General features: G+C 45.1%; 1 protein-coding gene across 1 annotated transcript; it reads right to left on the reverse strand.

Annotated features, from left to right (window-relative positions):
- Positions 1-7,371: 7,371 nt before the first annotated feature.
- LOC311135251 (heat shock factor protein 4-like) lies at positions 7,372-13,738 on the reverse strand (the record flags this gene model as incomplete). Its single annotated transcript, XM_084169193.1, has 12 exons — positions 13,610-13,738; positions 11,772-11,880; positions 11,446-11,573; positions 11,223-11,347; positions 10,547-10,622; positions 10,248-10,315; positions 9,094-9,193; positions 8,792-8,913; positions 8,465-8,656; positions 8,224-8,332; positions 7,958-8,023; positions 7,372-7,431 (listed from the first exon to the last, which is right to left on the reverse strand). The coding sequence occupies exons 1-12, from the start codon at positions 13,733-13,735 to the stop codon at positions 7,372-7,374; spliced, it is 1,281 nt and encodes a 426-aa protein (XP_084025319.1). The 5' UTR covers positions 13,736-13,738.
- Positions 13,739-15,489: the final 1,751 nt, after the last annotated feature.

Raw genomic sequence — 15,489 nt, forward strand, 5'->3', positions numbered from 1 at the left:
GATCATTTTCATGATGTCCATCCGGTTTGCTTCTATATGTCATATCTTTCTAACTGTGATCTTTCACAAAAGCTCTCAACCTATAACCTATATACTTATTATGGACACAGTATGCTTTACATTAGTTATATTGTTTTTATTAGTTGTTGTTAGTTGTTATTAGTCCCATCCTTCAACTTCATTCAACACCACCCATCTATCTCTTAACACCATCCATATTGGATTTCTATTTGCCATATATTGTTCAACTGTACTGTGATGTTTCACAAAAGTTCTGAACCCTTCTATTCTCATTGTTTCTACAGATTGTAAATAGAAAATAAACATTTTTGCTAAAAGTATTATTATATTATTGATCGATTGACTATGACTTTTCAGATCACCCAGTAGTGCTATCTGCAGGGTTAGCTCCAGGTAAATATTGCAATCCTTCAGCCATTCCTGGACCTCTAACCAATAACAAGCTACAAATGGACAGTACCAAAACAAATGATCTAATGATTCTGTCTCTTCGCAGCAAAATCTGCAGAGCTGGGAATATTGTATCCCCCATATAAATAACATTCTATTGGTAGCAAGAATTTTGTATAATGATTTAAATTGAAAAATTCAAAGTTTTGAATCCGGCGTCGTTTTGCGTATCAGTTCATAAACCATTTGCCATGGAATCGGTACGTCAAAAATCTCTTCCCAACTATTTTGCAATCTATATGGGACGGCTGTCAATCCTTTGGTCCTTAAATGAAACTGGTATACTTTTTTATTTATCACCATTTTCTTTAACCAATTATGGTCTTTAATGCAGGGCCGACAGAAAAGTTCCTTACTTTTTCCCCCTTCCACTTTCCTCTACCATTTTTGCGGTAATGCTGCAATTATTTTGTTGTAATTTTGGGTAGAGCAGACATTTCCAAATGTTTTTGTTAGCTGCATGTGTGACATAACTCCACCAGTCCTACCTACGATATTATTTATAAAGATTATACTTTTATTTTTATTTTTATAAAAAATATAATGGGTTTTTATCAATTAGTATATTTGAGTTTAACCACAATATTTCTTGCATTATTTGTTCTGTCGTTTCTGGAGGATTAAATTGAAATTGCAACCAACTTTCTATGGCTTGTTTTAGAAATAGTGATATTTGGGAGATTATTTCCTTTTCAAATAGCTGAAAGTGAGAGGTTGTAATCTGTATAAAGGGGAGAAGGTCATTCTTGAACATGGGGTGAGACAATCTTACTAATTTGCTAGAGAACCAGTTCGGATTTAAGTATACCTTTTGTATGACTGAAGCTTTAGTGATAGGTCTAATGCTTTAATATTTAATGATTTATGTCCTCCGAATTCATATTCATTATATAAATAGGCCATTATTTGACTCACCCTACTTGTTGAGAAACGCCAATGCCATCCTCCTCTTTAATGTTGCCTAAACGGTCTATGACTTTGTCATACACGCTTTTAGTTTTTGTTGTCCTATGCTACCTGGCTAAAATGCTTGCTCGCTAGCCTAACTTCCTTTCATGGGCAACGTTGCGCCAGGCCAGCTAGTATTTGACTAACGTTACTACATATAGCTAGCAACATGTTGAACTTCCATCCTCTCAGGCAATGGGCACAATGTATGCATTTATGGTTGGATCATAATCACTGTTATAATCATTGGCCAGTACGGAGAATTAAGTAAAAACACAAGTCCAAACCCCTATCTCCATCCATGGCTAATTTAGGAAAGGTACGATTTTAGCTAGCTAGCTAGCCACCGGAGGACAATGACACAACGAGTTGTAACAATTCAAGTTTTATGTCAATGTCATTTGGCTTCAAATGGGATGAGATAGGTGTGAAGCCAAATCCAAACTGGCTTCCCTTGACACTTTTTGTTTGGTGCGCCAGGACCATTCACAGCTGAGCTCACTCAGTTTAGTGCAATGCTGAATGGCTATTATTTTATTTTAAAAATTATAAAGGGAGGCCAAATGCTTGTTTGGCTTCCCTTGCATTCAATGCTACAGACGGCAACCATGTCATACTCTTTTTGATCAGACAGCATCAGATAGATGGGCTACACATACAGAGACAGAGGGTCGCTGTTTCATTCGCTTGGATGCTTCCTCTGGTTAGATACATTCATCCTCTTGCGAATTTAAGGAAATGTATGAAACACCGAGAGAATAAATATAAATTATTTTGTATGTTTTTTTCTTTTTTTCTAGGTCATTTTTTTGGGGAAGCCTGGCTTCCCTTGGCATCCACAAATACACGCCACTGCTGCCCATATGATCATTCAACTATGCACAAAGATCTAGTTCGAGATATGGCCTGTGGTTGAAAATGTACCCAATTGTCATACTTGAGTGTCACGAATTCAGCCGAGGCTGCCCCTCCTCCTTGCTCGGGCAGGTTTCAGCGTTCATCGTCACCGGCTTACTAGCCACTACCGCTCCATTTATCATCACTCCTTTGGTCTTGTCTTGTCTTGTCTTGTCAATCACACACACCTGGTACTCATTCCCTCATTAGTCTGTGTATAAGTGTTCCCTCTGTCCCCTTGTCCTTTGTGAGTGATTGTTCGTTGTGAGAGTGAGTAGCTCGGTTGAGCTACTCATTACTTGTATGCAGCCAAGGTTGATTTTCCCTTGTGCTAGTTTTGTTCTGTCGCTATATGCGCTACATTATTGTACACTGAATAAACTCTTGATTTCTGTGTTTTACCTCCTGCGCCTGACTCCGTCATTCACACCTCATCACAGAATCACTCACCCGCTATGGAGTCAGCGGGAGAGGAACGCACACCTGGAATCGTGGCAAGGGTCCAGGAGCAGTCCAGGATGCTGGCCAGCTTGGGGGAAGCGATGGATCAGGTTCTTCAGGTCGTCCAACGCCTGGAGAGAAGAGGAACCAATCTGTCGAGACCAGCTGGCCAACCGGATCCAGCCACCTACATCACAGCACCCGGAGGGATCCAGATATCCCGACCTCGGGCGTTCGATGGGATGCCGGCTCTATGTCAGGGATCCCTTCTCCAACTGGAGCTGTACTGCTACAGTGTCAGGCACGCGCCATCAGATCGAGAGCAGGTGTCCATCCTCATTTCCTGCCCCTCGGGGAAAGCCCTGGAGTGGGCCAACGCGGTTTGGAGAGAAGGAGGAGCCGCGTTGGAGGACTACAGGGAGTTCGCCCGCCTATTTCGGGCGGTGTTTGATCACCCGCCCGAGGGTCGAGAGGCGGTTGAGCAGCTGGTCCACTTGAGGCAGGGGACGAGGACAGTACAGGAGTTCGCGCTGGAGTTCCGGATCCTGGCAGCAGGGTCCGGGTGGAACGAGCGGGCCCTGATCAACCAGTTCTGGTGCCATCTACGGGAGGACGTCCGACGGGAGCTAGCCTGCCGTGACACCAGTTTGTCTTTTACCGAACTGGTGGACATGGCCATTCGTCTGGATAACCTGGAGGAGGTCTGCCCGTTCCCGCCCGACCGATGCGGATCCAGAGCTCATGGAGCTGGGTGGTACCATGCACCGAGAGAGCGGAGGACGACAGCGCCAGTGCGACTCGGATGGCATGAAGGGACATTCCACCACACGTTGTCGTCAGCGTTCTTTTGGGTCAGGAGGCGGCCGGCAGGGCACTCTCGCATCACCCCAGGTATTGAGCACCCACTCTTGTTCAGAGCCCTCTGCTGAGCACTGTACTGTACCCATATACTTCCCTGATCACATGAGAGTTCCCCAGTGTAAGGCGCTAGTCGATTCAGGCGCAGCTGGGAACTTTATGGACAAAACTTTCGCACGCTGCCAGGGCATTTCATTAGTTCCCCTATCAATTCCACGCCCCATCAGAGCACTTGATAGTCGACCATTAGGGTCTGGGTTGATAAAGGAAGTCACGGTACCAGTCACCATGATCACACAGGAGACGCATTGTGAGCAGGTCACTTTTTCCATCATTGAGTCTCCTGCTTTCCCTGTGGTGTTAGGTATTCCATGACTAGCACTCCACAACCCCACTTTCCCATGGCCGCAGAGGGTTCTCACGGGGTGGTCGCAAGAGTGTCAGGGTAGGTGTATGGGTGTTTCCATTGGTGCAACCACGGTGGAAAGTCCAGACGGTGCCTCCACCGTGCGCATTCCCCCCGAATACCATGATCTGGCACAAGTGTTCTCTAAAAATAAAGCGACTAAATTACCACCTCATCAGGCGGGGGATTGCGCAATAAACCTTCGGGTAGACGCTGTACCTCCCAGGAGTCATGTGTATCCCCTGTCGCAGGCGGAGACGGAGGCTATGGAGACATACGTCACCGAGTCACTGCGCCAGGGGTACATACGTCCCTCCACTTCACCGGCCTCCTCAAGTTTATTTTTTGTGAAGAAGAAAGACGGCGGTCTGCACCCGTGCATTGACTATCGACCACTGAACAAGGAGACGATTAGATTTAGTTATCCTCTCCCCCTCATTCCGTCAGTGGTTGAGTCATTGCTTGGAGCGCGTTTCTTCACTAAATTAGATCTCAGGAGTGCGTACAACCTGGTGCGTATCCGAGAGGGAGATGAGTGGAAGACAGCATTCAGCACAACCACGGGGCATTATGAATACCTGGTGATGCCCTATGGTTTGATGAATGCTCCCTCAGTCTTCCAGTCCTTTGTGAATTAGGTGTTTCAGGACATGCTTGGTCACGGTGTAGTGGTCTACATCGACGACATCTTGGTGTATTCCGCTACGCGCGCCGAGCATGTGTCCCTGGTTCGCAAAGTACTGACCCGACTGTTGGAAAATGACCTTTATGCTAAGTCAGAAAAGTGTAAGTTTTTCCAGCAGTCCGTCTCCTTCCTCGGATACCGCAATTCTACCACAGGTGTGGAGATGGAGGGCGACCGCATTGCAGCCGTGCGTAATTTGCAGACTCCATCCACGGTAAAGGAGGTGCAGCGCTTCCTTGGCTTCGCCAACTATTATTGGAGGTTTATCCGGGGCTTTGGCAAGGTCGCAGCTCCCATTACATCTCTGTTGAAGGGTGGGCCGTCCCGGCTCTGCTGGTCTGCTGAGGCTGACAGGGCCTTCAGTAACCTGAGGGAACTGTTCACCTCGGCCCCGGTACTGGCCCACCCCAGTCCATCACTACCGTTCGTAGTGGAGGTGGATGCATCCGAGGTTGGGATGGGAGCAGTCCTGACTCAACGCTCGGGCACGCCACCCAAGCTCCGCCCCTGTGCGTTCTTCTCAAAGAAGCTCAGCCCAGCGGAGCAGAACTACGGCGTTGGTGATCGGGAGCTGTTGGCTGTGGTCCAAGCTCTGACAGTGTGGAGACATTGGCTTGAGGGGGCGAAACACCCATTCCTCGTCTGGACGGACCACCGTAAAACCTAGAGTACATCCAGGCAGCGAGGAGGCTGAACCCTCGCCAGGCCAGGTGGGCCCTAGTCTTCACCCGGTCTGATTTCACACTGTCATACATTCCGCGTACGAAGAACGTGAAGGCAGACGCACTGTCCCGGCTGTATGATACAGAGGAAAGGTCCAGAGACAATACCCCCATACTGCCAGACTCCTGCATTGTGGCGCCGGTAGTATGGGCGATGGGCGTGGATATAGCGCAGGCATTACGCACAGATCCATCTCCACCGCAGTGTCCAGCTGGGCTGCAGTACGTGCCTGCGCTTATCCGTGATCTTCTGATCTACTGGGCACACACGTCACCCTCCTCTGGTCACCCAGGTATCGGTCGTACAGTGCGCTGCCTGACCGAAAAGTACTGGTGGCCTACCTTGGCTAAGGAAGTGAGGGTGTATGTTTCCTCCTGCTCAGTGTGCGCCCAGAGTAAGGCACCTCCCAGCGGGTATGTTAAAACCTTTACCAGTTCCACAACGACCATGGTTGGCAGGTAGCTTAGTGGTTAGTGGTTGTGCCAGTAACCGAAAGGTCGCTGGTTCTAATCCCCTAGCCGACTAGGTGAAAAATCTGTCGATGTGCCCTTGAGCAAGGCACTTAACCCTAATTGCTCCTGTAAGTTGCTCTGGGTAAGAGCGTCTGCTAAATGACTAAAATGTAAATGTCTCATTTGAGTGTTGATTTTTTAACTGATCTGCCTCTCTCTCAAGGGAACACCACCATCCTGGTTGTTGTGGACCGCTTTCCGAAGGCCTGCCATCTCCTTCCTCTGCCCGGTCTCCCCACGGCTCTGCAAACTGCGGAGGCCCTGTTTACACACGTCTTCCGGCACTAAGGGGTACCAGAGGACATAGTGTCTGACCGAGGTCCCCAGTTCACGTCAAAAGTCTGGAAGGCCTTCCACCCTGAGAGTAATGGGCAGGTGGAACGGGTTAATCAGGATGTGGGTAGGTTCCTTAGGTCCTATTGCCAGGACAGGCCGGGGGAGTGGTCGGTGTTCTTGCCATGGGCAGAATATGCCCAGAACTCTCTTCCCCACTCCTCTACGAACCAGAGCCAGACCGAAGCTCCTGCAGTGAGGCCCCCGTCTTTGTACTGGGGGATCTGGTCTGGCTCTTGACCAGGAATCTGCCCCTCCGCCTGCCCTGCCTGAAGCTGAGCCCGCGGTTTGTAGGGCCGTTCAAAGTCCTGAGGAGAATCAACGAGGTCACATATAGGTTATTACTCCCCCCTGATTACCGTATTAACCCCTCGTTTCATGTGTCTCTCCTCAGGCCGGTGGTGGCTGGTCAGCTCCAGGAGTCTGAGGTGCGGGAGGTCCCTCCACCTCCTTTGGACATCGAGGGGGCGCCGGCATACTCTGTCCGGTCCATAAAATACTATGCCACCCAATAAAATACTACTTGAGTAAAAGTCTAAAAGTATTTGGTTTTAAATATACTTAAGTATCAAAAGTAAATGTAATTGCTAAAATATACTTTAGTATCAAAAGTAAATGATATAAATCACTGAAAAATTCCTTATATTAAGCAAACCAGACAGCACGGTTTTCTTGTTTTAAAAATGTACGGATAGCGAGGAGCACACTCCCACACTGACATAATTGACAAACAAAGCATTTGTGTTTATTGAGTCTGCTAGATCAGAGGCAGTAGGGAAGACCACATGTTCTCTTGATAAGTGTGTGAATTGGGCCATTTTCCTGTCCTGCTAAGCATTCGAAATGTAGCGAGTACTTTTGGGTGTCAGGGAAAATGTATGTGAGTAAAAAGTTTATATTTTCTTAGGAATGTAGTGGAGTAGAAGTAAAAGTTGTCAAAAATATAAATAGTAAAGTACAGATAACCCCCCAAAACTACTTCAGTAGTACTTCAAAGTATTTTTACTTCATTACTTTACACCACTGGATATGGCTGTGTGTACATACTGTGCCTTTCTTTGTCAGGACTAGCCTGTGCCAGCTGATTTGTCAAGCCGTTACTGTTCCTCACAACCAGCATTGGGGTAAGCCTCTGCCTCCTGGCTCTGAAACATGTACTGGAACACAGCAACACAGAATGGGGGGATTAGATACTACTTAAGATAACACTGACCAGTACTATTAACCAACTACAGAGAGGCTACCTGCACAGCACGCACTGATTCATCCTCCCAAGAAGTGATAAGGTCAGATGTTGACAAATTGTTTTCCCATTACCTGCCCTTGTCTGACTAAAGCCACAGTCATTTATGGCTGACACAGTAATGGTGGTCACTAGTTACCACAAACAAAGTCAAACCCAGCCTATTTCTACAATTTATCTTCTTAAAATCCGATTTCGAACCTAATCTTAACCCTAACCTAAACCAAACCGCTAACCTTATGCCTAACCTTAAATTAAGACAGATTTGTACGATATATACAATTTTGACTTTGTGGCTGTGGCAACTAGTGGAAAATCACAGTAACTCATAACTTGTGCTGACTTTACTGACTGGTTGATTGCACTGAATATAAAACTAGACTTCAAGATATAATATCTGTGCAGAGCTAATTCATACACCATAAACATATTCTACTCACTGATTTCAGGTTGGACTCCATATCATTAAAGTTCCACTCACTCAAGGGCAGGTTGAAATTGAATGGCTGTAAAGACAGAACAGCGTCATATCAGTATGAGCTGCTGTGATCACTGTCTGACTCACTCCTATCTAGTGAGGAGAAACTAGAGATCTTCACATGGGAGCTATTATGTCTGTTTCTGCAGTAACTTTGTTCCTCATGCTTCCGGGAGACAGGCTTTAAACACACTCTGTGTCTGCCAAGCTTTGGAGGGTCCTACTCACATCCATGACAGCAGCGGTGGGCTCCACACTTTGCTGGTGGGTCCTCAGGAGAAGCTGCAAGTCCTCCAGACTCATGTCCACATTCTCTACAGCATCAGGTACTTCTGGTCTACAACACACATCATCATATCACACTACTTGGGCTTCACTGGAAAACAATAAATTAATATGTAATAATATAAAACAATGTAGAACTGTTTATCTGTGTGTGTGTGTGTGATGTGTGTGTGTGTGTGTGTACCGTTCCAGAGCAGGTCTCTTGCTCCTCCTCTCTGCTCCAGACCCTCTGCCCTCCAGTACAGACTGTACCATGGCAACATGGAGGACAGGGGGTTCAGAACACACCTCACAGGAGCCCAGTGGAACACCCTCCCCCCGGCCTCGAACCCCTGGGCTCACTGGCTCCTCTTTGATCAGCATCATACACTTATCCCTGTGTGGGGACAGAAACACAGCAGACTTATTTGTTTATACCAGTCCTACTGAATAAGGCTAGATACTGGATTTTGTTGCTTTGGAAGCCACTACAGGATAAAAGGTGACTTTGCTTTTGATCTTTGATCCTCACCTTGTCTCCTCTGTTTGCATTTGAATAGTGATGTTGCTGGGTTGTGACATTTCTGTAATGTCTGATATGATTGGTCCTCCTGTCATTGCACTATTGGAGCAAGAGGCAGTTTCTGTGGATGGCTGTGGAGAAGGAGCAGTAATAGAGTTTGATTAAAGGTTTGTGAAGCTCACAGCCTGACAGTCACTATGCAGTTCAAAATATAAAGGATAATCATAATGTCCCAATGCTAAATGGAAACTATCAATTCAGTACAACTAGCAAAAAGTAGTGTAATGGTGAAAGTTAGAGTGGGTTCTCACCGACTGGATATAGAAGGGCTCATGCAGGGGCTCCATCTGGTGGCTACGGCTGAACTTGGAGGCTGGGGGCGTGGTGGAGCCATCATCCAACATGAGGGGACTGGGAGGGCCAGGCATCACCATGAGGGGGAATATAGAGAAATGAAAAGTGAATCAATGGAAATACTCTCTTCTCTTGTGCAATGACATGCCTTGGAACTGACTGCGAGCCATAGAGAGCTGTGTCTGCTCATCCTTACTGGATGAGAGCCAATGATAAGGGAAAGTAACCGTAACCTCTATTGCAAGGGAGAGTGAAGCAAGCAGTGGTAGTTTTGAGAAACAAGATTAGCTTGTATAGAACACGTAGGCCTTAAAACACTGAATAACCCACTTGCTTTTCGACCACTGAAAAAAGTCAATACGGTATGTTAGTAATTACACTATGTAATTGACTTTTGTGATATTTTCTTTCATTCATCTTATACCAACCACTGCTGTTTCTATTTTGCCAAGGCTGTGTACACATAATGCCATATCTCTATCAATTGAATTTACTGCAACCAATACTAAGCACAAACAGCAGGGCACAATGACAGCATTAATTGTATTGTAGAACACAGCTATGCCACAGTGTTATGAATGTTATTGGAAAGTGTATAAACAGATATGAAAAATGTCCAGTTAACATAGAGTCAGTATTGACTGTAAATCTTTAGGTGTTATGGACATAACAGCTGTAATGAGGGAAAATATGAGTGTGGTATGTGACTGTGCCTTGTCCTTTGACCGATTTGTTCACACGGGTCACACAAGCTGACAGTGCATTTCTCATAGAGGGTCATGCGCCCTGGTTAAGTGGGGTGGTGTGGGTGTGAGAGGATGGTGGGGAGCTCAGAGCTCAGTAGGTCTGATTCAGCATTTAGCTCCATTCATCCCAACTGTGATTGTGCAGCGCGTCAGCTGACCACATCCAGCTGAGTTGGCCGTTCCCACTGTTGTGTTTGTGTTACTATTGTCGATTTGTTAGTATAGTGTGTTAATGAGTGTATGTACATACAGGTGTGTTTGTGTGTGTGTTTTTGAGTGCATGTATTGTTAATCTTAGCCTTTGTGTGTGTGTGTGCGTGTACGTGTGTGCGGGCACGCACTACAAAGCGTGGAAGTATACTCACAGCTTTCTCTTCATTCCTACAGTGCTGGGTGTATTTGATTGCATCTGGCTGAAGAGGAACTGAATCAGCTATAATGGAGCAAAACACAGAGAATGATTCAGCACCAAAGTAGTCTCTCTAGACAGACGGGTTGCCTCCCACAATGTACCAATGTTCCGCGGACTGGGTTTCTGAGACAAGCACCAAAGTAACACACTTTGACTCTCTCTCTTCCTCTCTCTCTCTAATTCAAACACACACACAGGCTCTCACACACGCGCACACACACTGTATTGTCATGTTTGGTCAGAGGTTCTCACCTTGTTCATGATTTTCTGCTGCTGGGTGTGGTTCTGTCTCAGTGAGACCACCTCTCTCCACAGCACCTCATTCTGTCTGGAGGAGTAAGACAGACCACTGTGACATTCACCACTTTACTATCAACCCCCTCACTCACCACCCCGCATGTCCCAAATGTGTGTGATCTATGTGTGATTAAATGGTGTGACAGGGCGATGCTCTGATTTCAGCCCGTTCACCCTGATGTGTCCTATCTGAGGGCTCAGCCATATGTCATCCACCTATTCCAGATCAGACAGAGACATGTGACAAGATCACCTGTACTGCTAGAGTACCTGACGCATGCACCTGACCAGCACATCTGACACTATTATAGGGTGCAACGGTCAGGTGAGCAGCTGAATGTTCTCTTCAACCAATGTAGACAATAGACCAAACCATTGGAACATACAATGAGGCCAGGGACAATGCATGGACTACTGAGGATGGACTATGAGTTGCTTTGACTCTGTTGCATATGGCTTAGTATGATTAGTAATACGTTTTCTCCCAGTTCAGTGCCTCAAACTACATTTCACAGCATTAAACCACTACAGTACTGATTATAGTAACTGTATTGATTTAGCATGTGTCATACATTGTCGATGTAGTTATGATTGATGCGGTGTATTAGCACACATTGTTCTTCCTACTTACTGTTTCATGTCTTGCATCTGACACTCCATGTTCTCTTGTTGACTGCGCAGCACCTGCACCTCATACAGCAGCTTACTCAAGTCCTCCTGTCGTACTTTAGTCTCTTCACTCTTCACGATTGAGACCTAAACACACAGACAAACACACACAGAGGTCTTACCATGTGTACTTTGTTGGTGTGTGTGTCTGTGTGTGTGTTTTATTTCCTAGGTTTCTGCCTCACCTTCCTCTTGATGTGCTCCAGCAGGTGTTCGTGGCCTTGCAGGAAGTAGAGGTGCTGGAACTCTGTGTCGTCTCTCTCTGGCTTCACCAGGCCACTCTGCTCTATGTTCACCACCTTCCTGAAGCCATCTGCACACCATTCCACAGTTAGCGGCACACAGCAACACACACACCTCCAGAGGCACAAACACTCAAAAACACAAAGGAATGCATATCCTACCTACACATAAACAATACACAAGTCATTCCTACACAATTGTCTTCTAAATACTGCTAAATATCCGAGAGGGCTTTCTCTATTCTCTAGTGATGAGGAGAGGTACTCACACATGTTGAGCTGACGGACAAAGCTGGCCATGTTGTTATGTTTGAAGTACTTTGGCAGCACCTCCTTGGCAAACCTGCCCTGGTCAAAAACATGGAAGCTGGTTCCAGTCTGAGGGACAGACCAAAATAGGGGTTTGTGTTCAAGTTCTATTAACCACTGATTGGACATTGACTACCTCAATTCAACATTCAGGGCCAGTTTCCCAGACATAGATGAATGCTTTGTAGTCCAGGACTAGGGTGTCTGGAAAACCAGCCGTTAGTGTCAAAACCATATAAGGCTCAACCCTATAAATCAAGTGAAGGTTGATCAAGTAGGAGGTGTATTATTTGCTTTATAACAAGAAGTCCATACAAAATCTTTACTTTGCATATCCTAGTTTTCTTTTTGAAAAGACTAGCTGAATTCGAGCGGAAAGGGGAAGCTTAGCCACTTCCATTGTTCATTTCTTAGAATTCTAAGTATCCTAAAAGCTGAAATGAAAGTTGAGGGAAAATCAAATGTATCAGCAAGCTGTACCCAACCTCTTTGACAGTAAATCAATGACAACCTCTTTCACATTAAATCATTGACAAGCTTATGGACTGTTGTCACTACGTCATTGTCCAGTAATCAACCTGGGGTCAGCGAAAATATTTGTAGAAAATTCCCCCCAATGTCTTCATGAATATTGCTAGCAACGACAGAATAAATACATTTTCAATTACAAGCCTACAGTAGAAAAGAGGAGAATATCTTCTTTCTAACTTTCTAATGATAACAACTTTATTTATTGACTTGGATATTAATTTTTTAGCCAACCTATGGCTAATCTTTGTTTAACCAGCTAAACAGCTGCTATCAGCGAAAAGGTGTTACCTTTCTAGCTCAGTGTTGGGGAGTAGCCTCGTGAACTACATGTAGTTCAACTAGTAATTAAACTACTTGGTGGTAGTTGAAATAAATTCAAATCTTGGTAGTGTTTTAAATAGTTCATAATGTTTTTTGCCATGTAGCGGTGTAGCTAATCCTGCGTTCACGTGCTCATCGGAAATTCCTATTTCCTAGTTGTGATGTTGGAAATACAACTTTGTTTCATTCTGTGCTTTTTGGTCGGAAACAATTCTTCAACCAACCAATTTGGGTTGCCGGTTTGCCTTGGCGGGGGTCACTGTGCAAAAAAAGGTTGAAGAGCCCTGCAGTAGCACATTATTTTAGTGTTAAACAGGTTGGCCAAATTATTTAGATTATTTTTGTAATCGTTCATATTTCTGTCCCAATATGAGTCCAGTCCGCAAAATCAGCTAATGAACATGATGAAATCATACTTAATTCTCTCAAAGATGGCTACTCACTTACATTTTGGGGACTCTGTAAACCAGATTGTGGAGTCTTCGGCATAACAGTAACACTAACAGGTACAAAGATAGAGATGTCGAGGGGTGCTTAGTGTGTGGTCTCACCACTCCTTCATAGACAATGCTGACATACTAGTCAGAATGTTTTATTACATTTTCCATACTTTTATAAAGGGAACAACACACAAAGGCATTCTCTAATTTCACTGATGAATGCAAGGCAGGCACGTTTTTTTTTTTTTTGTTAACCAATGGTTTAAACATATTACTTTCTTTGTTAACTCGGGTATATATGGTCACCAATTAATTTAATGTTCAAACATAGAACTATCTTTGAGTAATAGACAAGTAGAATCTTCACTAAACCATTACTTATCTTCTCTATCTTGTAATTTCTATCAAACACATTACATATATTCCACTGTATGAAAGACCTAAAGACCTCTAACTCTCTTTAACCAACTTAAACAACCAGAAGTGTCAGTCCTTCAGGTACTCACAGCACTCCAGCAGATGAGGTGGTTGGTGTCCGGGTCCTCTACCAGGGTCCACAGTTTGGTGAGGAAGGCAGGCACATTACTGGCATAACCTCCATCCACACCAACAGTGCCAAGAGATTCCTGCATGGCTGAGCTTCAGTTGGATCAAGGAGTTGTTATTAAGAATGTGTATGAGAGTGTGTGTGTACGTGCACAGGTCCTACTCCATCTCTGAGCTGCTTTGCTGCTGACTCTCAATCTCTCTCTCTCTCTCTCTGGACCACTCATTCGGCCATATCAGGCCCTGTCATCCCTACAGGCCATCGTCAGCACAAACCTGCCCCTGCAGCATCACCATAGCCCTCCAACACAACAAAAGACCCCACTGGGGAACAATACAGGCCATCACAAAGCCTAAAATAATACCACACTGTCATGCCAAACAGCACAATTCAGCACAGGAGCGCTGGTGAATACGTGTGTGTGTGTGTCCAGATATAAACACTCCCATAAGAACAACTTTTCAGGATCAGGGCCAAGAGAAGGAGAGTCGTTGTCTTGAAGACCGCACATTCATCACAATTCATAAAGGCCATGATACACTGACCTATACTCACAGACTCCTCAATTACTCATCTTCATAGCTCAAGGACAAACACATAAATATCATATAACATGTAACCCTTACAAAGAGTACATAGAACAGTATGTGGTTTGTACGAGTTTTGTATCAATGACCACTGGTTTTGTGTCACAAAGATTATTGTTTTCTGAGAAAATTGTTTGTTATGTTGTCTGAGTGTCATTGAAAAATCTGATGAGTTTAAACTTCAAATCCTGGTCAGAAATATAAATGAGTTCCTATTTGTGACCATGTTATTTTAATTATTGTTTGCATCCCTGGAGAATGCTCATTTTATGTATCTTGATCTGTGGTTAGTCACATGACAAATAGACAGAACAATAATATAAACGCAGCATGTAAAGTGTTAATCCCATGTTTCAAGAGCTGAAATAAAAGATCCCAGAAATTTCCATACACACAAAAAGCTTATTTCGCTCAAATTTTGTGCACAAATTTGTTTACATCCCTGTTGGTGATAATTTCTCCTTTGCCAAGATAGCTGATTAAACAGCATGATCATTAGGTGCACCTTGTGCTGGGGACAATAAAAGCCACTCTAAAATGTGAAGTTTTGTCACACAACACAATGCCACAGATGTCGCAGGTTTTGAGGGCATGTGCAATTGGCATGCTGACTGTAGGAATGTCCACCAGAGCTAATGCCAGAGAATGTAATGTTCATTTCTCTACCATAAGCCGCCTCCAACGTCATTTTAGAGAATTTGGCAGTACGTCCAACCAGCATCACAACCGCAGACCACATGTAACCGCGCCAGCCCAGGACCTCCACATCTAGCTTCTTCACCTGCGGAATCGAGACCAGCCACCCGGACAGCTGATGAAACCGTGGGTTTGCACAACCGAATAATTTCTGTAGAGATTGTCAAAAACCGTCTCCGGGAAGCTCATCTGCGCGCTCGTCATCCTCACAAGGGTCTTGACCTGACTGCAGTTCGGCGTCGTAACCGACTTCAGTGGGCAAATGCACACCTTCAATGGCCACCTTCAATGAATCACGGTTTCAACTGTATCGGGCAGATGGCAGACAGCATGTATGGCGTCATGTGGGCGAGCGGTTTGCTGATGTCAATGTTGTGAACAGAGTGCCCAATGGTGGCGGTGGGGTTATGGTATGGGCAGACATAAGCTACAGACAACGAACACAATTGCATTTTATTGATGGCAATTTGAATGCACAGAGATACCGTGACGAGATCCTGAGGCCCATTGTTTTGGCCATCCATCCGCCGCAATAACCATGTTTCAGCATGATAAT

This window comes from Coregonus lavaretus, assembly GCF_964263955.1.
Source record: "Coregonus lavaretus genome assembly, chromosome: 9".
Classification (NCBI taxonomy): Eukaryota; Metazoa; Chordata; class Actinopteri; order Salmoniformes; family Salmonidae; genus Coregonus; species Coregonus lavaretus.